Here is a 27,543-nt window from a genome sequence, read left to right on the forward strand (position 1 = left end):
ATGGGCAACTTACACCTGTGGCTGGCTTACATCACAAGGTGATCACAAGGCATTGATGTAGTCACTATTATTTGACATGAAGTTGCAGCCATGGTCTGATATTAGGTTGGGCACTTCCTGAAGATCTGATATCTATGCTGTGTTCTGATCCCAGGGCAAGCATAGGAAATCATCAGGACTGTTTCTTCAGCGTTCAGAAAAAGAAATTCACAGAAGTGTTCTAAGATCAAATCAAAAGACCTAAAATAATTATTTTAACAAAAGTAGGCAGGAAGCTATTCTTATTATTGATAGTATTCTTGTGGGTAAAGATACTTGTGCATCTTGGTTAGTGATTTCGATAATGCTATTAATAAACTAGTAAAATTGTACCTATTGCCTTTGACCTGTTCTTTGCTTTTCTCTTGCAGGCGAAAGGGCATGTGGTTCCAACTGAGGAAGATCCTTCTCTGTATTTTGGGATTATATGTTGCCATTCCATTCCTCATCAGACTATGTCCTGGGATACAGGCCAAATTGATTTTCTTAAATTTTGGTAAGTTCCTTGTGTCTGTTTTTTCTTTAACCTTAGTAAGATGATGATTTATATACTGGTAAAAGTAGGTTTACAGTTGTTCCTCTGGAAAATTATACAATAAATAAGACAAGAAGAAACTGTGTTTCACGTACTCAGGACTGTAACCCTACTTTTGCCCCACCCTGTATTTATATATCTACCACCCAGATCAAGAGATAGCATGTTTCTTTTACCCAGAAAGTTCCCTTGTGCACCTTCCCAGTTACAGGCTGTAAGGAGTGCTTTGTTCTCCCGGGCTGGCATTTGTGTACACAGATGACTGTTGCATGGTAGTGGAGTCCTCCTTTAGCTGAGGTAGGTAAAAAGGTTGACCACATGGAGAGCCTTCTGAAGCTGTCAGGTGGAGATGCTTGTCACTTGTGCAGTCTAGAAGGGCAACTGTCCTTGGAAAAGATGACCACTTGAAAAAATAATACTTAGGCCTTTTTTTTATTTTTAAGAATAGATTTTTGTTTTCACTTAAAAACACCTGACATGCTTTGGTTTCTATGAAAGTATATGTTGGCTTTATAGGTACTATAGTCTCCTTGAGTTATCTTGGACTTTGTGTGTTCCAAAGGAGGGGTTTGTTTTTATTGCCTCCTACCCACTCACCTTCCCCTGCCTTCCCTCTGAGATCCTTCACTCTGTTCCATGCTTCTATGTCTCTGGATCCATTCCATTCATCAGTTTATTTTGTTACTTAGAGTCTCAAAGGTGTTTTTGTGTGTGTGTATGTGTGTGTGTGTGTGTGTGCGCGCACGCATGCTATATATTTACTTTTTTGCAAGTGGGAGGAGAAAGGTGCAGAAGTATCAAGCATATGAAATAGAAGTTCTGTGATTGTTGGGAATAATCCTCTTAAGGAGCACCATTTTTTTTAAAAAAAATTTTTTTTAATTGATTTTCGGGAGGAAGGGAGAGGGAGATAGAAACTTCAATGATGAGAGAGGATCATTGATCGCTGTCTCCTGCACTCCCTTTACTGGGGATCAAGGACTCAACTTGGGCATGTCCCCTGACCAGGAATTGAACCATGACCTCCTGGTTCATAGGTCAACACTCAACCACTGAGCCATGCCGGCCGGGCAAGGAGCACCATTTTATACCTACAAGATGAGACTAAGAGGGCAAGGACTTATGTGTGTGGGTGTTAGAGGTTTGAGGATAGAACATGGTGCTCTGTAAATGATGGCCTTCAAATTGGGTATGGGTAGCATTCAAACCAGAGGAAGTGGTCTCTGTGTATGCTCTTTGACTGTGTTGGTTTGCAGAGAGTGGACTTGAACTTTATGTGTTTGGGAGCCAGAGACTAGGGAATTTGGGGATGGTGCTGTGGAGGCAGCAGGGGAACGAGTAGAGGGGAGGGAGGAGGAAGAACGTGAGGACCAGGGGGAGGACAGACACGAGGTGTTGAGATGGTCCATGTGTGACTGGCCTGGTCCATGCTAGGAGAGACACACTGGGGTGGGTGCGTCATAGGAATCCAGATCCCCTTTCCTGTGGTAACACAAGTGCTCCCAGCTCCCCAGTGTCTGGGTATATAAGTTTGGAGTGTTAAGTCTGTAATAGATTTACTGACAAAAAGTTGGAAGTTGCTGGTTAAAAAGGAATTTCTGCTCTAAAGAGTAGCAGCAGTATTTTTATTTGATGTCAAACTAGAACTTTCTTTCTCCTTGGCCATCTTGGCAGCTGCTCTTGGTTGGGGGCTGTCCCACACTTAAGGTAGAAAGACAGTGACCACAAAGAAGATGACAAAGTCGCTGGAGTCCATCAGCTCTAGGCTCCACCTTGTTATAAAAAAGTGGAAATTACATGTTGGAGTACAAGCAGACTCTGAAAATAATCAGACAAGGTAAAGTGAAATTGGTCATCCTTGCCAGCAACTGCCTAGCCTTAAGGAAATCTGAAATAGGGCACTATAGCATGTTGGCTAAGATTGTTTCCACCATTACCATGGCAATGATACTGAATTGGGCACAGGCTGTGGAAGATACTACAGGTGTGCACACTGGCTGTTTATTCATGCAGGGATTCTGATATCAGTAGCAGCATGCCAGAACAGACTGGTGAAACATAAATTGTGCGAAATTTTTTTCTAATAAAATTAGCCAGGATGTGTTTCAAAAAAATTTTTTTAAATTGTAAAATACATGTAGTATACTAAGAGGCATTTGACTTTTCTAACAGAGACATAGCTGAACTTCTGGGAATTTATCATCTCTTAAGTTTTTATCACTTGTGAGAAGCTCAAATTTAAAAGGAACTAGCAATATTCTAAAAAGGGAGTTTTGTTTTTTGACTTAAATGTCCACAGTCTGTCCAGCACAGAAGAGAATTAGAGTTTATATATAAACACAAAGCTCCAGGGCTGCAGATTTCCTGATAGCAGACCTTAGAATTGACCTTGCACGCTTTTCCACCTTTGCTGGTCTGCAGGTACCTTGGGCTGGTGTCTTTGTGGCAGCAGGTACATGTGGCATGCTGCTCTGTGGGTCCTACAGCAAATATTTGAATTGAATTGATTTACTTCAGATCAGTTATTTGGCTACTTTAGACACAGCCCACAGATTTTGCTTTGTTGGTTTCCTAATGAAATTGCAGATGTTCCTCAGGAAAGGAACTTTGCCAGCCCCAATGGCACAGAAGAGGAGGCTTGGGCCACAGTGGCATTTTAAAAGGAGATTGTTGGTTAGTTGTCTGTACCCCCTTCCCCTGCAGAGGAGGTGGGGGGCTCTAACAGAGCCCTGTAGTGACTTGGCGGTTTCACCTCATGCTGCTGGGGTGGTGCTTCTATTCTTGTCTCCTCAAAATGTGAATCATGAGCCTGTGGTTTTCCATTTAGATATCAAAGGAAGTGTAACAATCTTTTAGGCCTCAAAATATGATTAAAGAATATATTTTTAAGTTCACAATAAATCTATTTGAAGCCAAATTTATAAATCAGATAAATACGCTTTAGAAGAAGGTTAGCACTTATGATTTAAGGCATTATTCTTTAAATGTTTTGACAAGCAAAAAAATACATGATTATTCTAAAAGATTAACTGAAAATGCCTGAATAACAATGAAGAAGAAAGTGAAAATCATTCTGAGAAAATTGTTAACATCGTCATTTATTTCCTGCTGGTCTCTTGTCTGTCTTACACATGTTTATAAATGTATATGTTTCTCGATACTCACAGCACTTGCCTCAACCAGGGCCTGGATCAAACCTGCAACCCAGATACCTGCCCCTAACTGGGAATTGAACCTAAGACCCTCTGTTACGTGGGCCGACACTACTAACTACTGAACCACACCTGCCAGGGCGAAATATGTATTTTTTAAAAATATTTTATTGATTTTTTTACAGAGAGGAAGGGAGAGGGATAGAGAGTTAGAAACATTGATGAGAGAGAAACATCGATCAGCTGCCTTCTGCACACTCGCCACTGGGGATGTGACCGCAACCAAGGTACATGCCCTTGACTGGAATCGAACCTGGGATCCTTGAGTCCACAGGCCGACGCTCTATCCATTGAGCCAAACCGGCTAGGGCATATGTATTTGTTTTTAAAGCAAAAGGCCAGCCAGTTCACTTCAATGGTTACTGGGACAACAGTGCTTATGCCTCCTCTTTTTGCTTCCCTGTAAGCAGTCCCTGTTGCCCTCTGATAGCTTTCTTTTCTATTCTGTGCTAATGGAAGCCCCTATAGCCTGCATCATGGAGTTGTAATTTTATAAAACCTAGAGAGCCCTCTTAACCCTCCCCTTGTTGGCTCTGCACGTCATCCAGTGTTTCAGGGTTGCTCCTTGCTCAGTAACTGGGATCAGCTATAGCCCCGATATTTAAAATCTTCAGGCAGTCAAAAATGTTCTTTGCAGGTAAGTAGTTTCAGCTTCTTACCCTATCAAATATTTTCCAGATTAGTTTTAAAAAAAGAAGACAGAATAGGTCTTTTCCCCTTCATTCATATATTGATTCACTGATTATTCATGGAGAACCATTGTGCAGGATCCTTTCTAAATCATGTTTGTTGATGGTTGTGGCTGCTGGTAAATGGTGGATATGGCCAGAGAGTAGACAGTGCAAACAGGAAGAAGGAAAAGCCAGAGACCTGGGTCCCAGCGGCTGGATGTGCCTTGGGTCCTGTATATTGGGTTCCTGGGCCATGCAGTCAACCTGTGTGTGAGGTGGAGTTTGTAACTCCTAGTGGACTACCTTGCCTGCAGGCCATGTGGTCTGTCCCTACTCCAACCCTGTATATAATGCTCTGGTAAAGGAAGAGCTGCAGCCAGCATCTCAGAGTCAGTGGGGCCAAGGTATATGATCACATGGGAGGTCAGTGAGCTCTGGCCTGTTATTGTGTTCTCGCCCAGGCCAGCCTAGGTCTCCTATACTCCTCAACCCCATTCCTTTGTGGCATTTCTGCTCACTTACACCAGTAGTGGCAAGGTAGTTCCTCTGGCCACTGCTCTAGGGTTGTCTGACCCCCAGGAGTGACCAGAGGCCCCCATTAGCTGGAGGGTAGATGCATGGACAGCATCTGCTGGACTTGGAGCATTTACTATCTCCTTTTTCATGATTGTTTCTAAAACACAAATAAAAGTGAACTAGAAAACTAGCTTCGGGAATGAGTCTATTCTGGAGTAGAATCTGATTCCTCAGTTCCTAATTTTCTGGGGTTTGGAGGCTTTGGGGATCAACTGCTAATCTTTGTAAATACTTTTTGGCATGGCGGGGGGGTCCTCTGAGCTCTGGGGTAGTGTGTACATAGCTTGGTTGCCTTCTCTCCGGACACAGGACCAGTCAAGGCTCAGAAACTGAGCCAGCGGAAGCCAAGTGCCCTTAGCCCTTGATGGCACACACTTTCTGTTTGGCACTGGGTCTGGGGTATGTAATTTCAGCCTTAGGAGCAGAATTGATTAAATGGTTTGGATGTGGTGACAGTGGGCACTAGGTGTGGATATTCAGAGTTTCATTGAGTAAGTTATTTCGTCTCACACTTGTCGGATGAGGAGCTGTCATATCCGGCTGCAGCCTTCAGTTTCCACAGCATAGAACAGTCACAGAATTGGGACTGCAGGAGTAGGTAGATGCCTGCATCTGAAACAGCGGGAGAAACAGAAGTCCTTCTCAGTCCCTCTCTCTGAGTCTCATTGCCAGAGTAAAATCTGAACTCCGTGGCATGGCTACATTTGTTCCCAGGTTGTGAAATGAGTACCACACACTCGTGGGCAGATTTAAAACAACAGAAATTTACTCCCTCCCAGTTCTGGAGGTTGGAAGTCTGAAAGCAAAGTGTCGACAGTGCCATGCTCCCTGAGAATGGGTGGAATCCTTCCTTGCCTCTTCCCAGCTTCTGGTGGTAGCCATCAATCCGTGGTGTTCCTTGGTTTGTAGCTGCACCACTCTAGTCTAGCCTCCAGTGTCACCTGGCTACCTTCTCCCTGTGTCTTTACTTTGTCTTTTTCTGTCCTTCTCTCTCTGTGTGTCTCAGTTACCCCTTTTGTTAAGGACAGCAGTTATATTGGATGGGGATCTAACTAACAGGGTTGGTTACTCTGTGAAGTTCCTATTTCCAAATAAGGTCACATTCTGAGTACTTCAGTGTATCCTTTTGGGCAGGGGTGGGGGCACAAGCCAACCCATAACAGGGCACTTGGGGTCAATGAGGACTAGAACCAGTTTACCTTTCTCACTTCCTGTCTGATTAGTCAAGAGTGTTGGTCATGGAGTCGGGCAGCCAAGGTGCAAATCCTAGTTCTGTCCCATGTGAGCTGGTGACTTAACCAGAGCTATGAAACACCAGTAGTACCAGCCTATCAGGATGGTGTGCAGATTACAAGAAGTGCTGTGATGAGGGCATGAACAACATAGTGCTGGCACCATAAAAGCACGAGGAAATACTATGCTACCTCCTTTGGTTGCCATTTTTCTCTTGAGAGAAAACAGTAATTAGTGTTTTAAAAAAATGTATCCTGCTTCTTGAGGAAGAGATGGATTAAGAAGCTGGAGTTTATGAAAGCAGCCCTGGTGGGAGGATTTGTCTGCCTGCATGGTCTGAAACGTTTGCTCAGGGAATTTCTGAGGAAAGAGCATGTGTGTAACCCCATGTCCTCAGGAGTGGGATACTTTATTTCTTCAGCAAATGTGTACTGATCCGCAGGGACATTTTAGGAAGTGAGAGCCAGATATGCAGGTTATGTGGTGGGAGAGCATTCAGGCAAAGGGGACGGCAAGTGCAAAGGCCTTGGAGCAGGAGGTTGATGAGTGCAGCTCAGGAAGGGGACAAGGGTGGCAGATGAGCACACTTGGCTTTTATATGACGTAGATGCGTGAGGTTATTTAATGAAACTACTCACTTCACCAAAGAAAACTAAAAATCTGTACAGCTTCCTTATAGAAGGTGGGATCAGCTGACCCTCATGTCTCTCAGGGATCTTGCCTTCCTCAGTTGCACCTTCTCACACCTTGAATAATCAAACTTCAGTGTGTCCATCTCTAATCAGACCTCACCCTTGCTAGAGGTTCTGAAGATTCACTCATAGTGTCCCAGAGCAGGCTTGCCTACAATTCCACCTGAGGCTGGAGGGACTGGTATGCCTGGCATTACTGTGTTGGAAAAGACTTGGCACTGTTTTTGAGAGAGAGAGAGAGCTTTACTGTGTGTGTGTGTGTGTGTGTGTGTACCCCACTAATCTTGGTTTTCATCTCTTTGTCCCCCACAGTGAGAGTTCCCTATTTCATTGACTTGAAAAAACCACAGGATCAAGGTTTGAATCACACCTGTAATTACTACCTCCAGCCAGAAGAAGACGTGACCCTTGGAGTCTGGTGAGTGTCTGGCCAAATGGCTGCAGGGTCGAGGCACCCACTGTGTGGACTCTCCAGGAGGCAGGAAGGACCCTGTGCACTGTGGTCACTGTTGCCCTTGGCAGCAGTCTCTAAAACTGTTGCATGTCCACTTTTATTTTTACCCACTTTATTTCCAAAGCAAAGAGCTCTGCTAAATTTGATCCTAAAGAAGCACAATGAGATGGCACCAAACTATCCTGAGGTTTTCAAAGAGCTTTGTGAACCAGATTGCTTTTTGTAGAGAGCCTCATTTCCAGGGGAAAAGAAAGTACTAGAATCAGAGAATATAAGCACAGAATTGTGAGCACAGGCTTGAGATACACCATTTCTTTTCAGAGGCAGGAATGTCTAGATTAGGGGTCCTCAAACTACGGCCCGCAGGCCACATGCAAATACAAATACTGTATTTGTTCCCGTTTTGTTTTTTTACTTCAAAATAAGATATGTGCAGTGTGCATAGGAATTTGTTCATAGTTTTTCTTTTAAACTATAGTCCGGCCCTCCAACGGTCTGAGGGACAGTGAACTGGCCCCCTGTTTAAAAAGTTTGAGGACCCCTGGTCTAGATATTGAAAACAGCTTGATTTCTTTTTACATACAGCACTTTGGCAGTAATTTGGGTGTTTGCTACCTGAGTATGTACTTTTTGTAGCCATAAATTTGAATTGGATTGAGCTCTGTGATTTCTTTGTCTTTAGAATATGTTTTAATGTTTTTTCTGGGGACAAGTGGGTGTTTTAGAACAACTAAATTTAAATTGATTAACCTTTCTGTGGTATGTTGTGCTTTTTCCTCTCAGAATCACTCTGAATCGCTGTCCCTTAATCTAGATGGGGTGTTTTTTCAGTACCATAAAGTCTCTCCCTGCTGTCTCAGAAAACCACTGTGTATGTGAGAAGCTTCTAAATGAAATGTTGTGAATAGCTTCCCAGTGTGGATTGCGAGGAGTTCAGGCATTTCTAATAATGGTCCTGGATAAAGGACGTAAAATGAGAAAGGAGATTTTTGTTCTTACAAGTTGGTGCTGAGACTCTATAGAGTCTTTTGTCATTTCCAATTTGATTTAATCTAGCATTTACTGACCACTGTGTGCACAGGGGCACTCTGCTTCTCCATCCAGAGCTCTTTGGTGGGAATTGGTTGGCCCTCCTGCCGGTTAATGGGGGTTTGTGCTTTGAAGACATGGGATTTAGTTAGGGCTTCTTCCTTCTGTTGCAAAGGGGGGGATTGTGGTGCTGATACTTAGGCTGAGAGCTCTCATAGCAGTTACCCAAGAAAGTTGTATTTAGTGACAACAAATACAACTTCTGGTAGTGACAGCGAGGCTGTGTGCTGGTGGGCACCTGCTGCCTGCTCATGTCTTGTGCTGTTGGGAGGACAGTGTGGGCCCTTGGGCACCAACTACCCTCATCAGGCACCTCATCAGATCTAAAGCTGAGGATTTGCTTGGCCGTCAGCTCAATCTCAGCTGCCTGTCGTGGGCAGAGTTATCCACCTGGCAGGACAGAGGTGAGCCCCAGGAATATTTCCCCTTTTCTCTTGCTGGAAGCTTCCTGGGCCTTTGTCAAGAGTCCCACATTTGTTGTAGGATGTCTACTGGAAGTGCCTTAGCTCCCAGTACTGAAAGGTACATTTACACCATGGAATGCTATACAGCTGTAAAAAAGGAGGATCTCTTACCCTTTGAGACAGCATGGAGGGACATGGAAAGTATTATGCTAAGCTAAACAGGCCAGTCTAAGAAAGGTAAGTATCACATGATCTCACTCATATGTGGAATCTAATGAACAAAATAAATTGATGAACACAATAGATCTGGAGACATAGAGTATAGAAGAGACTGACGAATCTCAGAGGGAAGGTGGGGGTAGGGGAGATAGGAAGGGAGAAATTAACCAAAGAACTTATATACATACTAGAGGCCCAGTGCATAAAATTCGTGCACGGGGCTGGGGGGGTGTCCCTCAGCTAGGCCTGCACCCTCTCCAACCCAGACCCCTCAGGGGATGTCTGACTCACAATCCAGGACTGCTGGCTCCTAACTGCTCACCTGCCTGCCTGCCTGATTGCCCCTAACCTCTCTGCCTGCTTGCCTAATCACCCCTAACTGCTCTCCCTTCCCAGCCTGATTGTTCCTAACTGTTCCCCCTTGCTAGCCTGATCGCCCCTAATTGCTCTCCCCTCTCGGCTTGATCATTTCTAACTGCTCTCCCCTGCCTACCTGATCATCCCTAACTGCTCTCCCCTGCTGGCCTGATTGCACCTAACCACCTCTGCCTCGGGCCCTGCCACTGCGGCTTTGTCTGGAAGGATGTCCGGAAGACGTCCGGTCTAATTAACATATTACCCTTTTATAAGTATAGGTATATATAACCCAGGGACACAGACAATAGTGTGGTGAAGACCTGGGCAGGTGGTGGGTGGTGCAGGGTGAAGGGGGTTGATGGAGAAAAAAGGGGGAACAAATGTAATACTTTCAACAATAAAGATAAATACACACACACACACACTCACACACCTACACACCTTTCCATTCCATAGGTTTATAATTATAGGAGAGTGATAATTACAGTGGTCAGAAACACCCACAGTGTTATCCCTGGAACTAGTCAAAAAAATATGTTAGAAATGAGATGCTGAAAATAAGAAATTGGCCATTGACTACAGCATTTTTAAAGGATTCTTACTAATTTAAGTAACTTTTACAGAAAGCCTTATTAATTCAGTCGCTCCCCAGTGATTAACAGTATTTGATGTGGGCCTGAGTTAAGATTAACTGGAGCATCTCTCTGAAGGAGGGTTTGGCCAGATAGACTGAGTGAGTCTCTGAGAACTTGGCCGGGTATGGAATGAGTTGGCTGAATGTAAGCTCAGTCACGAGATGGGGCAGCCTGTAACGCGTCCTCCTGCAGACATGGGTCTGCAGACATGGGTCTGGAATGTGCTGTACTTTAGAAATGGTACTTCAAGGATGGCCAGGTTTCTAGTGCAGCTCACGAGTTCAGTGTTGGCTGAATTAGCACTTGTGGCAACATGATGCTGTCTTACAGCTTGAAAGTACGATACGGGTATGTATGAGGGAAATGCTGTTGTTCGGCTCATATTTATCAAGTGCTCATTCTGTGCTAGTCCCACGTTAAGGCCTGGTGACCCATCCAGGTGAGGTTTTTCCTCACAGAGCTTCTAGTTCCTCCTGGAGAAACACCCCAGTAACTGCTATCTGTGATCCTCTATGGCCAGCAGATGTCCATTTGCAAGTTAGGAAATCTGCGTAAGCAGTCAAAAGCCATCCCTACACCTTGGAGCTCCGAGTTTAGTAATTTATTCTGGAGACAGGAACAGTTTGCCTCTTCTGCGCACCCATCCCCTGCTCTCTGCCCGGTGGGACATTGGCTTCATAGTTGTTTTTTCGACAGCCATCATCATCTGGTCGTGCTGTTCCTCTCTGCTTCTATTTCCAGGCACACTGTCCCCGCTGTCTGGTGGAAGACCGCCCAGGGGAAGGACCAGATGTGGTACGAGGATGCCTTGGCTTCCAGTTACCCTGTCATCTTGTACCTGCACGGGAATGCAGGCACCCGGTGAGGAAGGAGAGCTCACACATGTGCCCTCCATACAGTGCTGGCTGCTTTGTGAGCAGGAGTGTCCTGGCCCAGTTGGGCTTACTGACGACTGCAATGAGGAAGCAGGCACATGGAGAACAGAGGAAAAGACAGAGTTCCTATGGAGTTTGCTGGAAGGGGGGCGGGGTCTAGGTGAACTCACATGAAGCAGCGTTCCCACAGGCTCAGAGCAAGGTAGGGCTATGTGCAAAGTGGGCCCCAGTCCTCTTTCCTTGGAAGCCAACATGTGAAGCAGAAACCCCTTATCTGAAGCTCACAGTGACTGGGTGGGATGGAGGAGGCTGCATCTCTGTCAGAGTGACTCAGGTCCTGGGCCAGAGAGGGATGTGTCCTGCCTGGTGTAATTTAAAAGGCAACGAGTCTGAGGGCCCATGTTTGGGGAACAAGGTTTTCCAGTGGGTAAGGAAGCAATGGTCCCTCGGGGTAAAGAGTGGTGGTGCGACTCTTCAGGGCCAAAAAGAATGCCCTCAGGAAAGTTGTCTCCTGTTCAGTAGCAGCTTCTGACAGCCCTGTCTGGTGACTGCAGGCAGGTTGGCATTTCCTTCCTGGCAGGTATGCCTTCCTGGGGGAGGTGGGACACCTCCTAGAAGGGCCAGCTAGTGCTGAGATGAGGCAGGGGTGACACTGAAGAGGTACAGCCAAAGGCAGAGGGAGTCCAGCCAAGAGACCCCAGCTGAGGTGCCCCACATGCTGTCAGGTCAGGGCGACTTTCCTGAGTTCTCTGCTTCCAGCTGTAAGCCAGCAGTGCCGGGCATCCTGCTGGGCTAGTGCGCTAACACAGCTGGCACACAAAGCCCTTGTCCAGGTTTATCCCAGCTTCAAGTGTGACGTTGATGCCATATTCTTCAGACCAAGCTGGGATTGGAGCTACCACCGCCCTTGGTTTAAAGAGGGCTCCTTCCATCCCATGTAGCCAGAATTACTCAGAAGAGTCTGTCTGGGAGAGCTGTGTGTGTGTGTGTGTGTGTGTGTGTGTGTGTGTGTGTGTGTGTGTTGGGGGGGGAGGGGCAGGCATGTGCATTTTCTGAACAAAGCTCTGCCTGAATCCCTTGGGAGGGTCACTGTTGCTGCAGCTGCCTTAGGTCGTGTGAGAGAGCTGGCAGGAGGCAGGGCCACTGCCTGGCGCGTTGGCCATGGTGGTGGGCTGGGGTATGGTCATTTTATAGACAGAACTTGCAAGTGAATACTGCACGGGCCTTTCTGGAGGGGAAAGCAGGCCACAGTGGGGGGTCTGGGCAGAGGGGCTGTGCAGAGGACAGGCAGGAAGTCCAGGAAGCGTGGCCCACGAGGATGGTTTCTGAGCCAAGGAATAGAGTGCCTAGCTACTAAATCATGTATGCACTTGGCTGTTTGCTTTCTTCTGTGTCTGGAACAAGCCACAGAGTGTTTCTCTTTTTCTTTTAAAGAGCAAGTGGCTACAAACAGCTCTTGTAGTATCTTTCTGTAAATGAGAGAATTTTGAAGTTTATTGTGAATAAGGTTCAGTTAAGCAATGCCAGTCACATGATAAATAAAACAAACTGCCTGTAACTTCAGGCTTAAAGGAATATTGTGACGTTGAAAGGTCTGCTGCTCCCTCCCACTGCTCCAGAGACTGCCTGTGCTGCAGGTCTTGCCTGTCCCTGCTCTGTGACCAGACTCATGCCACTCCCTGAGATTCAGACCCCCGGTTGCTGCCACCCTTGTGTTATGCTCTGAATCCTTCTTTTTGTTCAGGGTAGGACATTTGAAAAATTGAGATAAGAGTCACCACGAACTCTTCCAAAGTTAACTGCAAACATTGTGCAGTATTTCATTCTAGACTTGAAACTCATTTCTTTGTATTTTTGTTTCTTCATTTTATTGGTTTCCTCCTTTTTCTGTCCTTGTCTCTCCCAAGTACACACCCTCCCCCATCCCCACATACACACCCAAAATGGACAAAATGCTCGTCATAAAAAACAACAACATACAGCTGAGCAGTCTGTAGAGGGTGAGCCCACCTGCTTTCTTGTCTCAGGCCCTGTTCTGAGGCTGCCCCATTCCCACTTTGGAGTCTGTCTGTCCACACTGACAACTGACCAACAACTGGACAGAAAGTGAGAAGGAATAGATGGTCTTTGGACAGAGAATACAGACATGGAAGTAGTTCAAATGTATGAAAGCCTATTCAGCCTCGGTAATAAAAAGTGCCCACAAAAACTAGTCTTTTGGTGAGGGGCTGGGAGCCGGCTGCTCTCACACTCTTGGGGTAAAAGGCGAGGGCCCGCTGAAGGACTCAGCAGTGATTGTCAAGATTACGATTGCACGCCTTCAGGTAGTAGTCCCTTGTGTAGGAATGAGTCCCACACATGGTTCACATATATCTGGCCATGGCAGCAAAACTTAAGTCAGCAGCAGGTGGTAAAGAGCCAAATGACCACAAGACAAGCAAAGCGACCACTGCTAAAAAGAGTGTACTTGAGAGTTGGCTGTGATGTATTGAGTGGAAAGTGAGGTATGTGTGTCGGATCCCTGTGGGTGTGTGTCTGCAAGTAAAGAAGGGCCTTTGCTTCTGTTATAGGTGGTCCCTGGACAATAGACTGAGGAAGATGCTGGATGCTGGGGCAGGAGTGGGTGGGCCTGCTGTGTATCCTCTTGTGTCTTTTGAATTTTGTACTGCATGTAGGAATTACCTAGTCAAAAATAAAAGTAAGATAGTAATTAACAAGTATCTCCAAAGTACTAACACTCTCCTTTGCTTGGCACGGTACTACAGGCAAGCTTAGAGCCACTTAGGATATCCCAAGGCGGAGGTTACCTGTCCCCCAATGCCCCCCCCCCTCCCCCCCCCCCACCCCCTTCACCCCTGCTCCCCTTATGGTTTTGGGAACCAAGTCCTTAAAAGCCCAGATGCTCCAGTATTGACCCTGGGCCTGCCTCTTTGAGAACATGCATTAACACCTATTCTTGTTTCCTTCTCCCTGACGTTCTAGAGGAGGTGACCACCGAGTGGAGCTTTACAAGGTAGGTGAGCATGGCACAGTATGTGACGGAGAGAGCAGTATCCACACAGTCTGTGATGGGTCAAGCAGTGTCTACATAGCCTGTGACTGAGGGAGCAGTGTCCAGATAGTGTATGATAGACAGAACAGTGTCCACAGGGGTCTCTGATGGAGCGGGCATTGCCCAAGTGTTGTTTCCTGTCTCTTCTTTCCAAGTGGCATGAACAGCAGGGAGTCCCCTGATAATTTTGATTGTTAATCATGGTGGCCTTTCTGGCACTGCCTCTGTGGGTGACTCCATCGTGGAGTGCTTCCTACAATGCTGCCTCCAGGAAAGTTTCCAAAATCAGGATAAATGGACCCTGTAGATCTTATGCCAGATGTTGGCCGATTTACATAAAAGCCGTTTGAAATTGTTTACTAGTGTGTTACTCACATAGAAAAGGGATGGAGAGGACAGAGGGGTCAGGCACCTATACTTTACTCCCAAGTTGCAGGCTCAGGAATTGGGCCACCACACAAGTTTCTCGCCTCACAGGAAATATGATCACATTTAAATTGGATTTCAAGCCCAGCAGGTCTCCCCCAGGTAAAGGGGTGCTGCAGGCAGGCTTGTAGCCTTCCCTTCTACTTGGTCCTTGTCTTCCTCAGGTGCTTGGGTCTAGGAGCCTGAAATGTGCAGTTGTTACTAGTGTCCAGGGTCACCGTGCCTGTCTCCCCCATCCTTCTCTTAAATGGGCATCTGCATTTGCTACAGGCAGACAGGGACACAAGCAGATGTGTGGGAACATCAGTACTGTGCGGGCACTGCTCTGTTCGTCATATACCAGGTGGACTGCCCTGGGCTCTGGAGTGTTTGTTTCCCTGTGTGGATTAGATCAGGTCAGGGAAGGGCATGCTTGGGAAACTGTAGGTCCTGTTTTGAGGTTTCTCTCCATAGAATGGTTCACACCAGGAATAGTGTGGCTCTGGAGAGTGTAGGATCTGCGGGAGGCTGGAAGCTAGAAGGTCGCCTACAGACTGCCCTGGGCAGCCTAAGGAGAAAGGAGCAAAGGCTCTGCAGTGACTTTGGATGACTTGGTGGCTGGCAGCTTCCACATGCCTGTGGGCACACTCGAGCCACCCTGGCGGGTGGAGTGGGGAGTGGAAGGAGTCTGTAAGTAGATATCTAATGAGAAATCATCAAGTCTAGAGGGTGTTTTAATAACAGAAACAATTCAGTGAAAGCTTAAAGTCTGAGACATGCTAGGTTGCAGATGGAGTTGTTCCTCTTGGGCTGCTGGGCGGTCAAAGCCCCCTTGTGAGCCCCTGAATGCAGAGGTGCAGGTATGGCTCGAAGCCAAGGGAGAGGCTTCCTGCTCACCCTGCTGAGGTGGAGGGCATCTGTGTATCCAGTAGCAGCATTGGCATTGGGTTTTATAAGATCCCACCGGGATTGGGGCAACATGATGACAAGTCTTTGTTAAGCTTCCCATGTGTGCAGGGCGTAAAGATGGAAACCGGGATGGGTTTAGTGAGGGGCAAGTTACCCTCTGTCCAAGGTACGAGGATCTTTTTGCCCAGATGGTTATTTTTCACTTTACAGGTGCTGAGTTCCCTTGGTTACCACGTGGTCACCTTTGACTACAGAGGTGAGGGTTCTTTTGAAATTGCATCTCCTAGCCCTCCCGCTTCCTCCTGTTACCGGACAGGGGACCTGGTCCTTGGTGGGGCTGTCTGCTGATAGTGTGTGTGTTCTTGACTTTGTGCAGGAAAATTTTCACAACATGAGTCCAGATGAGTTTTAGAGGATGTTTATTAAAGCTGGGGCAGTGAAACTAAAAACGCTGGGGAAATGAGCCTATGCTGGTCTGCTTTGTCTTACTAAGAAGTCGGAGAAAAGGAGGCCTTGGGAACAGATTCAGGGAGTTAGCCTGGGATGAGCTGCCACTGCCCATTGCTGCCCTGCTTGCAAGCCTCGTGGAGTCCATTAGAATCAGGGGTGGGGAAACTTTTTGACTCAAGGGCCACAATGGGTTCTTAAACTGGACCGGAGGGCCGGAACAAAAGCATGGATGGAGTGTTTGAACTAATACATGTTAACACTGCTGCTGGTGAAGGAGCGGAGGGGAGAGCAAGAGAACCCTCCGCTCTTTCGGCTCTGCGGGCCGGATAGAACAGCCGAACGGCCGGATAAGGCCCGAGGGCCGTAGTTTGCCCACGGCTGCTTAGAAAAGGAGATGCCTGCCTGTGGGGAAAGAAGAGGGGGAGGAGAAAGGCGCTTTGTGCTCCCGGGAGAGGGCATGCTGGGATCTGCTGGGACCTTTGGTTTGAGGGGTTTTAAAGGCTGGGTGTTTAGGGGAGGATCAATAGAATATTCATCAGGTATATGCTGATGTTACAAAATGAGATTTATTCTCTTAACTTCATCTGTCCTTGGGTGTGGTTGACAAATGGCACTAATTGGATTTCTGCTGTCTCCCTGAGTAGGTGATTTAAGCTAATTACACACTGGTTGGGGAGGGGAAATGCAGACCCTTTCTTCTCACTGTCCCCGGTTTAGGGAAGATAGGATTTTCTAGATGGCTGCAATCTGCCTGGCATCTAGATTGTCTAGGTGGCTGCAAACTGCTGTTTATCTGTCTCAGTTTCCCTGTTCTGCTTATCCTGGCTTACTGGCCTGTCCCACTCTAGTTAATGTTCGATGTGTAGCCAGCAGGTTCCTAACCTGTAGTAACTGTGTGAAGGTAGTAGAGGGGGACTGGTTCTTCAGTGAGTGTCCTGCATGCACCCGCCAGGGGCGTCTCTCTTACAGGCAGGCACTAGTGCCTGGAACCCTGGCACGTGCCATCTGTGAGCAACATTTTAAATATGGAAGATTTTGTCTTTTTTTTCTTCATTGGACTCAAGACTTTCTCTACAGCAGGACATCAAATGCGTTTTATGCTTGGGAGAGTTTGTCTTATTGAGGTTGTAAAAACAGGAAAGGGAACTGCTAAGAGAGAAGATTGTTACTCTCACCCCACGGTATTTCTTCTTCTTGAATAAACCAGAGGGCTTGCTCCTGAAGAGATCAAGAACCCACAGTTTGATGTGCGCTAACAACACTCTACCTCAGTGAGCCAGGAAATACTTTGTATTAATAGTGAGCAGCTGTGTGAGAAGGGTATGCCCCCCAGTTCTCAGTTGGAGAGAGTAAAGGCTGAAGGCCACTTGGCTGGCTTATCTTGACCTTCTTGGAAGGCATTATTGTCCACTATCCTCAGACCGAGGATATGGGTGTTATGTTAGTTTCTTCTTGTTGCTGAAACAAATTACCACAAACTTAACTGTCTTAAAATACATATTTATTATCTTGCAGTTCTAGAGGTCAGAAGTCCAAAATCTTTAGCCTCTGATCTAAAATCAAGCTATTGGCACGGCTGGTTCCTTCAAAAGGTATTATGGGAGCATCTGGTTCCTTGTCTTTTTCAGCTTGTCTTATATATTTTACTTCAGAGAGGAAGAGAGATGTGGAAGATTCTGTCTTTTTTCTTTATTGGATTCAAGACTTTCTCTACAGCAGGACATCAGATGCGCTTTATGCTTGGGAGAGTTTGTCTTACTGAGGTTATGAAAACAGGAAAAGGAATTGCTAAGAAAGAAGATTGTTATTCTTGCCCCTGCGGTATTTCTTCTTGAATAAGTCAGAGGGCTTGCCCCTGAAGAGATCAAGAACCCACAGAGATAGGGGGAGAGGGAGAGAAACATCAGTGATGACAGAGAATCATTGATCTCCTGCCTCCTGCATGCCCGCTACTGGGGATTGAGCCCACAACCCATGTGCCCTTGGCTGGAATACAACCCGGGGTTCTTCAGTCCACAGGCCAATGCTCTATCCACTGAGCCAAACCAGGTAGAGCCTTTTCCAGCTTCTTTTTTTTTTTTTTTAAATATATTTTATTGATTTTTTACAGAGAGGAAAGGAGAGAGATAGAGAGTTAGAAACATCGATGAGAGAGAGACATCGATCAGCTGCCTCCTGCACATCCCCTACTGGGGATGTGCCCGCAACCCAGGCACATGCCCTTCACCGGAATCGAACCTGGGACCTTTCAGTCCACAGGCCGACGCTCTATCCACTGAGCCAAACCGGTTTCGGCTTTTTCCAGCTTCTTGATGCTGCCCGCATTCCTTGACTGTTGGCCCCTTGTATCTGCATTACTCGGACCCTGACTTTTGGGATCTGGGGTCATTTTCTGGTTAGTTTTACCTTTTTCTTGTATTAGTCTGGCTCTAATTGTTTTTGTTGTTGTTATCTGTCTTTCAGACTAAGGTGATTTAAACAACCTTCTCTTCTGTATCTTTAGTTGGGAAGGGTAGATTCTTGTGATTACCTGCTGTTAATTGCTCAGCCATTTTGGCCGGTTGTTCAGCCATTTGTCTCAGTTTCTTCATTCACTTGCCAGGAAATTTTCTTAGTTTCTTGCTAACCTGCATCACTTTCACATAACATATTTACAGGTTCCAGGGATAAGGATAAGGATGTGGGCTTCTCTGGGGGTCATCATTCTGCCTACCTCAGGAATGGTTCTTTCATGAAGGAAGTTAGTTCCTGGTTCCGTCAGGTTAAAAGTTAGGGTTGGGGAAAAACTCTGAAATGAGGGTCCGGAAATCAGTTCACCCATTTATTTATCCTTTTGTCTGTGCTAAAAGGGTTTTCTGTTTCTGCTCTACTCTGTAGCCCTTAGGATAAAGCGAAGGGCCAGTGTTCTTCCTTCTTTTCCTCCCTGTGCTTCTGCCAAGAAATGAAATCCAGTATATTAAGCCTCTACATTTCTAAGCCCTATGAGAGAGCAGTTCCGCTTCTAAGTGTCTCTTGCTGTCCTTGTCAAGTCTCTGTCTCGCTCTGTGTGTCTTTGCCCCTCCCTATCCCCGCGTCCCTGCCTCCCACTGTGCCCTGTCTTGCCTTGTTTCTCATATGACTTCTTCCCTAATCTGTGTCTGGGATGCCCAGGGGAAGTGACTTACTGTGCCCATTTACTCTGTGGGTTTTTGCTTATGCAGCAGAACCTGCTTTTTCTGAACCTTATGGTACTTTCAGATCATTTGATGATGACTCATTGCTGAGCTGGTGGAAATGACAAGGGCACTTGACCTTTCCTGGGGACTGGGTGGAAGGGCCCTTGGGGAGGACCCAGAGTGGAGGCAGATGTGTTTGGCTTTCCTCTGTTATGCAAACAAGATGCTTAGAGCCCTTGCCTCTCTGGTTCAGAGTTGCCTGGAGCCTGGAATTACCCCCACCTACCCTGTCACCCACCCTGTTTCTCAGAGCCTGTCCTGACTCCCTTGCCTATTCAAAGTTGGGCTGAAGCTGAGCCAGGGCGTCTGGATTGGGCTGAGGGGTCCCGGGGCAGGCTGGGCTCTCATTGGCCCCTCACCCTGGGCCAGCCACTGACAAGCCCCCAGTGTTGGGGGGGTTGATGTCCCAGCAGGACCACTCCCTTCTTCGTTGCTGCTTATCAGGACTCAGTCTAGGGCGTGTGACAGCCTTTGGGTTCAAGGGTTGTAATCGGGTAAAGAGGTGGGAGAAGTAGGAACAAGTTTGTCGGGACACCTCCAGCTATGGATGGTGACGATGGTGATGGCAGAGCTTTGTTTTGCCCCTAATGGTCTGGGCCTGCCTGTGGAGAAAGAGGGGCGTTGAATCTACCCCCAAGAGGTTCAGTGAACTGGGCTTGACTTCCTTCTCTTCTGCCTCTCTCCCCCAGGCTGGGGTGACTCAATAGGCACACCGTCAGAGCCGGGCATGACCTATGACGCACTCCATGTTTTTGACTGGATCAAAGCAAGAAGTGGCGACAACCCTGTGTATATTTGGGGCCACTCCCTAGGCACTGGGTAAGTTTCCAGCATGGCATGGCCTTTTGGAGAGCAGGGCTTCATGGGGCGACCTCCAGCCTGGTCCCCGAGGGTGCCCCGGTGCCCCACGGATCCTGTAGCACCATTAGTTCTAATAAGCCTTGTCTCTCGTCTACACGCAGGGCAGGGGAAGCGATGCCACAGAAACCATAAAGGTTTGAACGACTTTACCTCCTCAACCCAAGAAGTGACTCGAGACACACATGGGCATTTGTAGGGTGGTTTCCCCCACCTCAGGGAGGATGGGCAGACTCCTCAGCCCGAGGTTGTGCCCTTGGGGGGCGGGGCAGAGCAGACCAGATGGAGTTCAAGTTCCAGATGTACCTGGGCTTCGCATCTCCTGGTATTGGACTTCATGTGCTGGCCAGCGAGCCCCAGTGCCAGGGCTCTGATCACTACTCTGGGGCTTTTGTAACAACTGGGCCACACAGGCCGTACTTGGCTTACCAGAGAACTTGGGGGAGGCAGCAGTGCCAAGACAGGAAGCACTTCAGTGTTCCATTTGGGGTCACCTACATTGTTTTTGCTGATGTGAGGTCCAGAATGTTTCTGAAAGATGTCAGTGCCCAGAAGCCCAGGACCTTCAGCAACCCTATCTTTTCCTGCTGCCTTTCATTCAAGTGCAGTGGCTGCGACACCTTTCCAGGTTGTTGCTCATCCTGATAGCATGCTGCAGTTTGCATATGTACTGCTGAAGCGAGCTCAGCATGCTGCATTTGGGCCGGGCCTGCAGCCTGGGCATGGTCTGGGCCAGGGCCTCCTGGCTTCTCCTCATGGAGAAAATAGCCCTCAGAAATGTGCCTGGGAAGGGGAGGGGACCAGGCCATCTTGCCATGGCTGTCTGCAAAGGACATGGCTGGTATGGCAAGAGGCCCCCAGAACCAGGCAGGTGGACCACAGCTTGCTCTTAGCTGTCTCAGGAGCACTCCCTCCAACCAGGTGTGAGCTGAGGGGCAGTGTTCTGCAGCCTGAAGAAGGCTGCTCCTGGTGAGGCTGCAGAACATGCCTTGAGGACATGAAGGGTGGCTGTCATCGCCTTCCTTGACAGAGGGCTTGGCTGAGGCTGGGGCAGCCGGGCCCACCCACAATCCTGGAACATTTTTGTCTCCCCTCCCCCTTCCCTATAACGCTACCAATTTCTTCCCAGATCCCACAGCTTCTCTGCTCACTTTCTAGTATGAGAACAGTCTCATATAAAACAGTTTTTGTCAAAATTCAACTGAACTGTTGTTTTTTTCTCTCTTCAGAGTGGCAACAAATCTGGTGCGGCGCCTCTGTGAGCGAGGTAGGGGCTCACATGGCATGAGTTCTGGTGTGTGGGCAGGGCTCCTCCTGGTCCCGGCTCCCTTGGGGCAGGCAGAGTGCTCGGGCCCTGGCTGTGTTCCAGGCCCTGCTGTGAATTCTTGTGAAGTGGGTGCTTGTGGGCAAGCAACACTGTGCCCATGTTCTGTGTCCCCTTGGAGCCCCTTGAGCTGGGTATTGAGGTGAGGGCCTGGCAGACCCTCAGCTGCCCTAAGCCTGCATCCCCCCCAGGGATTCCTGAGCAGCTGGTGCAGCCTCACCAGGGACCAGGCTCCAAATAAGCAGCTTTAGCAGATGTGGTTCTCAGGAGTGACCCAAGGCCATCTGAGGGTCCCTCATGCCAATCATGTGGGTGGGCCTGAGGGGGTGCAGCTGTCCAGGTTGGCACCCCAGCTTCCACTGTCTTTTCTGGGGGGCCAGCCCTCCCATGGACCCTCATGGGGCCATGGAGCTTGTGTTTTGTCTGGGCTTCTTGCCTATCTCACAGTTTCCTGTTTATTTTACCAATAATTTAGAGACGCCTCCAGATGCCCTTATATTGGAATCTCCATTCACTAATATCCGCGAAGAAGCCAAGAGCCATCCGTTCTCAGTGGCAAGTACAGATCTTATTTAAAATGGACTTATTTTCATTATTAAAATAATTACTGTGAAGTGACTATAGTAAATAAGTATAAAAACAATAATCATAAAAATTATTTAAATATTCTAATGAAGGCAGATTAAGAATGAATCTTTGTTTAGTTCTGGGCATTGGCCTGAATCCAGAGCTGCCCAGGAAGTTGATAACTTTGCAGCCAGGTAGGACGGGTTCACAGCTGGGTTGTCTAGAGTGGCAGGACCCTCAGGAAGCCTTGCCCCCATGGCCTGGTTTGCCTACCGGGCTTGTTCCCCGTGAGACTCAGCCCAGGCTGGGTGCTGTTACCCCAGCTGTTTCCTCAGGGGTGAGCTGGTGAGTGCCTTCACTCTCCATCCCCACAGACAGTGCTGAGCAGCCAGGCTCTCACCATTGGATTTCGGGGTAACGTGTGGCCTAGAGGGACTTCCTCTGTGGCCTTTCCATCCTTTTCCATCCCACTGCTTCCTAACTGGCTGTGTTTTCTGTGTCAGCCTACCATCTGACCTCACACTGCTCTGTTGCTGACCAAGATTCCTCTTTAGTCTTGCTTCTTTGATGTTTGTTGCTTTTCTCCCAAGTTGTATGGACCCCCATTTTTCTTGAGGTGGTGGCCCTGATGTCTGTGGGATGTCTGGTCTCTAGGCTGCTGCTCTGAGGTGTAGGAGCCCCATTTGCAGATAGCTTTTGCTGCAGCAAGTCTGGGGTCCTCTTGAGCAGGGAATCTGTGGTCAGGGCACAAGAGGGGCTGGGGTGCCCTGGTAGAGCTGCAGGTCAGTATACTAGGAAGCAGGGATGTCCCCTGGGCACTCAGTGCCCACTGTCTGAACCCTTGACCTTGGCTTTCCATGTGGGTATTTTATTTGATTGATTAATTGATTGCTTTTAGAGAGAGGAAGAGGGGGGAGAAAGAGAAATATCGATCAGTTGCTTCCCCATGCTCCCCAGTCTGGGATTGAATCCGAAACCTGGGTATGTGCCCTGACTGGAAATCGAATCCATTTCCTTTTGGTGTACGGGACAACTCTCCATTCAGCTGAGCCACACTAGCCGTTTCATTGACTCTTCTACACATTGTGTCCATGTCTTCCTCAGGTATATCGATTCTTCCCTGGGTTTGACTGGTTCTTCCTCGATCCCATTACAAACAGTGGAATTAAATTTGCAAATGATGAAAAGTGAGTACTGTGGTAGAGCATCTAATTTTTCACTTAGAAAAACACTGAGAACCTCCAGGATAAGCCTGTTCAGTCACATTAACCAAATAGGATGGAGTTCTGAAGCCTTTGGTTCTTCTGTAACCTCTCCTTCTAGAGGGAAAGCAGGTAGAGAGTTGCACCTGAGAGAAAAAGGAGTCTGGGAAAACTGCGGAACGAAAGCTTTGTGAAAGCAGAGTCTGCATGGTTTGTATGTGAAAATAGTTTGGCAAAACCAAATCCTGAATAGGCGTTAAAGCAGTAATAGTAACTGTTACTCAAAAACTGACTTTTCCTCAGCCATTTGATTGATGTTGGCTATGTTTTCTATTAGGTAAGTTAAAAGTAAATATTCTAGTTAAGGGTTCATTCTCTGAACAATGTTCATATTCTGTTAACATAGTCTTTTTTATGTCTTTATTTCATCTCAATTTTTTTTTAAAGAAAGGAAAAAATTCTTACCTAAATATTCAGTTAATATCTAAAAATCTACATTTTGAAACAGAATGTTGAAAAATAGCATATTTTCCCCTTCAATTATATTTTTTGGTTCTAAAAATAGAACAAAAATTTGAGCAAAAATTATAAGCAAAATACCTGTTCGTAAATACAGTTTTTTTTTGGAACTTAAGAATTATCTGAACTGGACTTTTTCTAAACAACAGCAGCAATGCGTGCTGCTCTCCCCCACAAGCCGCCTTAGGCCTTGCCCTCCAGCTGAGTAGTGGCAGCTGTGGGGTCCAGCAAGCACTTCACCCCCACGTGGCCCAGCCCTCACCCACTGGAATTCAGGAGCCCCCTCTTGGCGGGCAGGTCTGTTGCCAATTACTTGCCAAGGTGAAGCATGTGGGCTAGGTCTCTTTCAGAGCAGGTAGAGCAGGGATGTTCCCTGGGCACTCAGTGCCCACTGTCTGAACCCTTGACCTTGGCTTTCCATGTGGGAATTTTATTTGATTGATTAGTTGATTGATTGCTTTTAGAGAGAGGAAGAGGGGGGAGAAAGAAATATCGATCATTTGCTTCCCCATGCTCCCCAATCTGGGATTGCATCCGAAACCTGGGTATGTGCCCTGACTGGAAATCAAATCCACAGTGAAAATCTAAAAAGCCGATAGTTCAAAGTTTGATTCGTTTCACCCTGGCAGTGGAATGAGGTCAGAGTGGATGGGCTGGGCATTTCTGGGATGACGAGCCGTCCACCTGGGGGTTCTGCCAGGTGCCAGGCTTGCCCACCAACACTGCCCTCACGGAGCCCCCATATCAGTGATCAGTATGGAAGTGCTAAGACCAGGTGGGTGCTGTGTCCACCAGTTCACCATGAGACCTCTGTGAGGCAGCCAAGAGACACTCAGCCTAATATGTGGTTTGCTAAAGGGGTTGAAGTAAGTGAACCTATTGCAAATGTTAATTTAATTGTAAACATTCAAGAGTGAACTCGTTATTTACGCCAAAGATAAATTAGAGGGTATAGACACTTACCAACAGATGCCTAGTAACATTCATTTGCAATAAGTTTCTTGGCCCCCCCTAAAATACTCAGTTTGTGAATACTGCTCTGTAACTTTTAAAAAATATATCTACTGGCAAAAATAATGTTCAGTTTTCAGAAACTGCAGAGGCCAGATTTGGTGAATAAATTGATCTCCAGATTTGATGGACACCTAGAATAGATGTTGATAGAAACATCTGAGAAATCAGCTTTTAGTTCTTTAGTAAAAAGAAGCCCAGAAGAATTAGAGCTGTTAAACACCATAATGAAATACTCCCTAAACCTAGGTCCCTGCCAAAGGTGGGGCCAGGGTGCCAGGAGACCCCAGCCATCTTCCTAAGATCTTGGTCTAGTCCTTTCTCCCCCCCACAGTGTGAAGCACATCTCCTGCTCTCTGCTCATCCTGCACGCTGAGGATGATCCGGTCGTGCCCTTCCATCTTGGCAGAAAGGTGGGTGTCCATGCAGCCCCTGGGGCAGGAGACGTCTTTCAGGCCCACGTTCAAGCTGGACTGGGCACAGGCAGATGTACAGGAGGGGCCTGCTGCTGGCAGGGTGAGAGTCAGGCTAGACAGCTCATGCCGTCCACAAGAGGAAGCATAAAAAATAAGCAAATGTTTCCTAGGTCCAAGTACAGGGTCCTGGCCTGACAGAAACTTGACTACAGGGGACCCAGCTGGGAGGGCTTGCCATTTACTGGCTGGAGGATAGGACCCCTTGATGACAAGGCTCCTCCAGCCCCTACGCAGGAGTCCCAGTCAGTAAAGTTGACATAGACTCTCTCATTTGTTCTCCTGCTCTGGGATTGGAGCGATGCTAGAGGAGTACCATGTAGTCTCGGGGCCTCCGTGTGTACTTTTGCTGAATTTGCTTTGCCTTTGCTGCCACGAAGCGGGATTAATTTGTAGGTGAGCGTGAGGCAGGAGACAGCATTGCCTGGCCATGGTGAGAAAGAGGGGCAGGGGCAGCCTAGAGGGGATGAACAGGTCCGAGGTAAGGCGAGTCTGGGCGCACAGTCTGGCTGTCCTGGCGGTAGGAGGAGGGGCTGAGCCAGGACAGAACCTGAGAGAACTTGTTGACTGGCCTTGACCCGGCACACAGCAAAGTCTGAGGTACCTGACCCATCCCAGCCCCCAGGGCTGAGCCCTCAGTGCTGCTCCCAGCTCTTACACCACATCATCATAGCACATGGTGCTGGCCTCATGCACCTCATCTAAGGAAGGGGCAGTCTGAGAAACAGGTGTGGGGACAGGTAGGTTCTTAAATTGCAGGCCGAGGGGCTGCACCCGGGCTGGGCTCTGCCAGCACCCTGGCCCTGGCCATGGCAGGCTCCTGGGCTGTTTGAGGGACCATGGGCTGCTCTGCAGAGGCAGCCGCCTCTGACAGGCCTCTGTTGAAAGGAAAGCCACCAGGCAGGTTACTACACGGCCGCCATCTCTGTGCACTGACCTGTTTCTCCCTCCTCAGCTCTACAACATCGCTGCACTGTCTCGCAGCTTCCGAGACTTCAAAGTTCAGTTTATGCCCTTTCACTCAGACCTCGGCTACAGGCACAAATACATCTACAAGAGCCCCGAGCTTCCTCGGATACTGAGGTGAGATTCTCTTCTCTCCAGGGATGTTGTCCTGGGTGGCGCCAGTGCAGGCCAGACACAGCGGCTCACCCACCAACGCTGCCTCAGTGGGAGGACTAATGAGCCTTTTATTTCCACGGAGAGGAGCTGAGTGTTTATTGCCCCTCCCTCCTGGACTATTCCCATGATCTCCCCGGGTACAGGTTGTGCAGACCCACACAGACACCCGACACAGGGGTGCGTTTAGCACAAGACATCCATGTAGAGGCGCTATCCCCCACCCATCCCCACACACACCCGAGGCCTTGGTCTCTTCCCACATACCTGACAGGTCCTGCCCCCCATACACAGCACACAGATGCTCTGGCCTGGACCAGCTCCTCAAAAATATGTTTGTCCCCAGCTGCCTCTCGGAGTAAGGCTGTATTTCTGGCTGTGAGTTCACCTTCCTGGGCTTCTGAGCCTAGGGGCACCCAAATCAGCCGTCAGCGGGTTTCATCCCGTGTGTAACTGTACTTCACATGTGAGTTCTCCTCTGGCTGCCTTGAGAGTTCCAGAGGCAAAGCTACGTTTCTGTCGCAGTTTGCCATTCCTTGCCACATGGACCTGGGTTGTTAAGGGACCAATGAGCTGAAAGAGTATGGATTTGCTCTGAGGTTGTAATTTTTCCCTGTCATTACAGAAAACTTAGACCAGAGTATAGCTCTGAAGTTTAAGGAGAGCTCATAAGTTAGTCTCCCTTTTCACGTGTCACTGACTGTGATGCCATTGGTGCCCTGCCTGTTCTCCAGGCTTCTGCTCTTTAGATGGGCTGTGAGGACGGGGGAGGCGGGATCTCGGGTTTGGCTGACCGTTGTCCTCTGGCCTAGGGAATTCCTGGGGAAGTCGGAACCTGAGCTCCAGCACTGAGCTCGCTGCCTGAAGGAGCATGAAGACCTCTGCCCTCCTCCCCATTCCTCTGACCAACCCAGCACCCCGGAGACCGGGTGCCAGCGTCTGCGGTGCACCTGGAGAGAGGACTTGGATGCCAGCTAGGGCAGGCGGAAGAGGCTCTGGCAGACTGGTGGCCAGAAGCATGGATTTTTGTGGAAAATGTGAGTGGCAGGCATGTGGCCCTCTCTCCTTCTTGCTGCCACACAACCTGAGCTCTTGGAAAGAGTAACACAGCAGGCCAGCCACCGGCCGGTCAGTCCCACACTTCTGAGCTGGGCATGGAGAACGGGGCAGGGGGTCTGAGGTCTTGGGACTACAGTGAGCTTTCCAGCACCACCCATGAGAATGTGGGATCCTTGGGCCCTGTCCCTTCCCAGCACATGCAGAACAGACTCTAATGGTTCCATAATCCCTCTTGCCCTACATACCCCGCTTGCCTTCTTTGATGTCCCTGCCTCCCGAGGCGGGTCCCACCGCTCACAGAGGTGCCTGTGATCTGCATTTCCTCCTCTTTCTGCCCACCTAACCTGGCCCTAGACTGAGCATTTATTTAATAAAACCTGGTGGTGGTC

General features: G+C 48.1%; 1 protein-coding gene across 1 annotated transcript; it reads left to right on the plus strand.

The window, feature by feature from the left end:
* Positions 1-27,543, plus strand: ABHD12 (abhydrolase domain containing 12). Its single transcript, XM_006755238.2, has 13 exons — positions 1-38; positions 411-535; positions 7,271-7,376; positions 10,858-10,977; positions 13,974-14,004; positions 15,568-15,613; positions 19,712-19,841; positions 21,110-21,147; positions 21,680-21,759; positions 22,876-22,958; positions 24,838-24,916; positions 25,932-26,059; positions 26,908-27,543. Exons 1-13 carry the CDS (start codon positions 1-3, stop codon positions 26,945-26,947), a joined length of 1,044 nt encoding a protein of 347 aa, XP_006755301.2. The 3' UTR covers positions 26,948-27,543.

The sequence above is a fragment of the Myotis davidii genome, unplaced genomic scaffold, assembly GCF_000327345.1.
Source record: "Myotis davidii unplaced genomic scaffold, ASM32734v1 scaffold733, whole genome shotgun sequence".
Lineage (NCBI taxonomy): Eukaryota > Metazoa > Chordata > Mammalia > Chiroptera > Vespertilionidae > Myotis > Myotis davidii.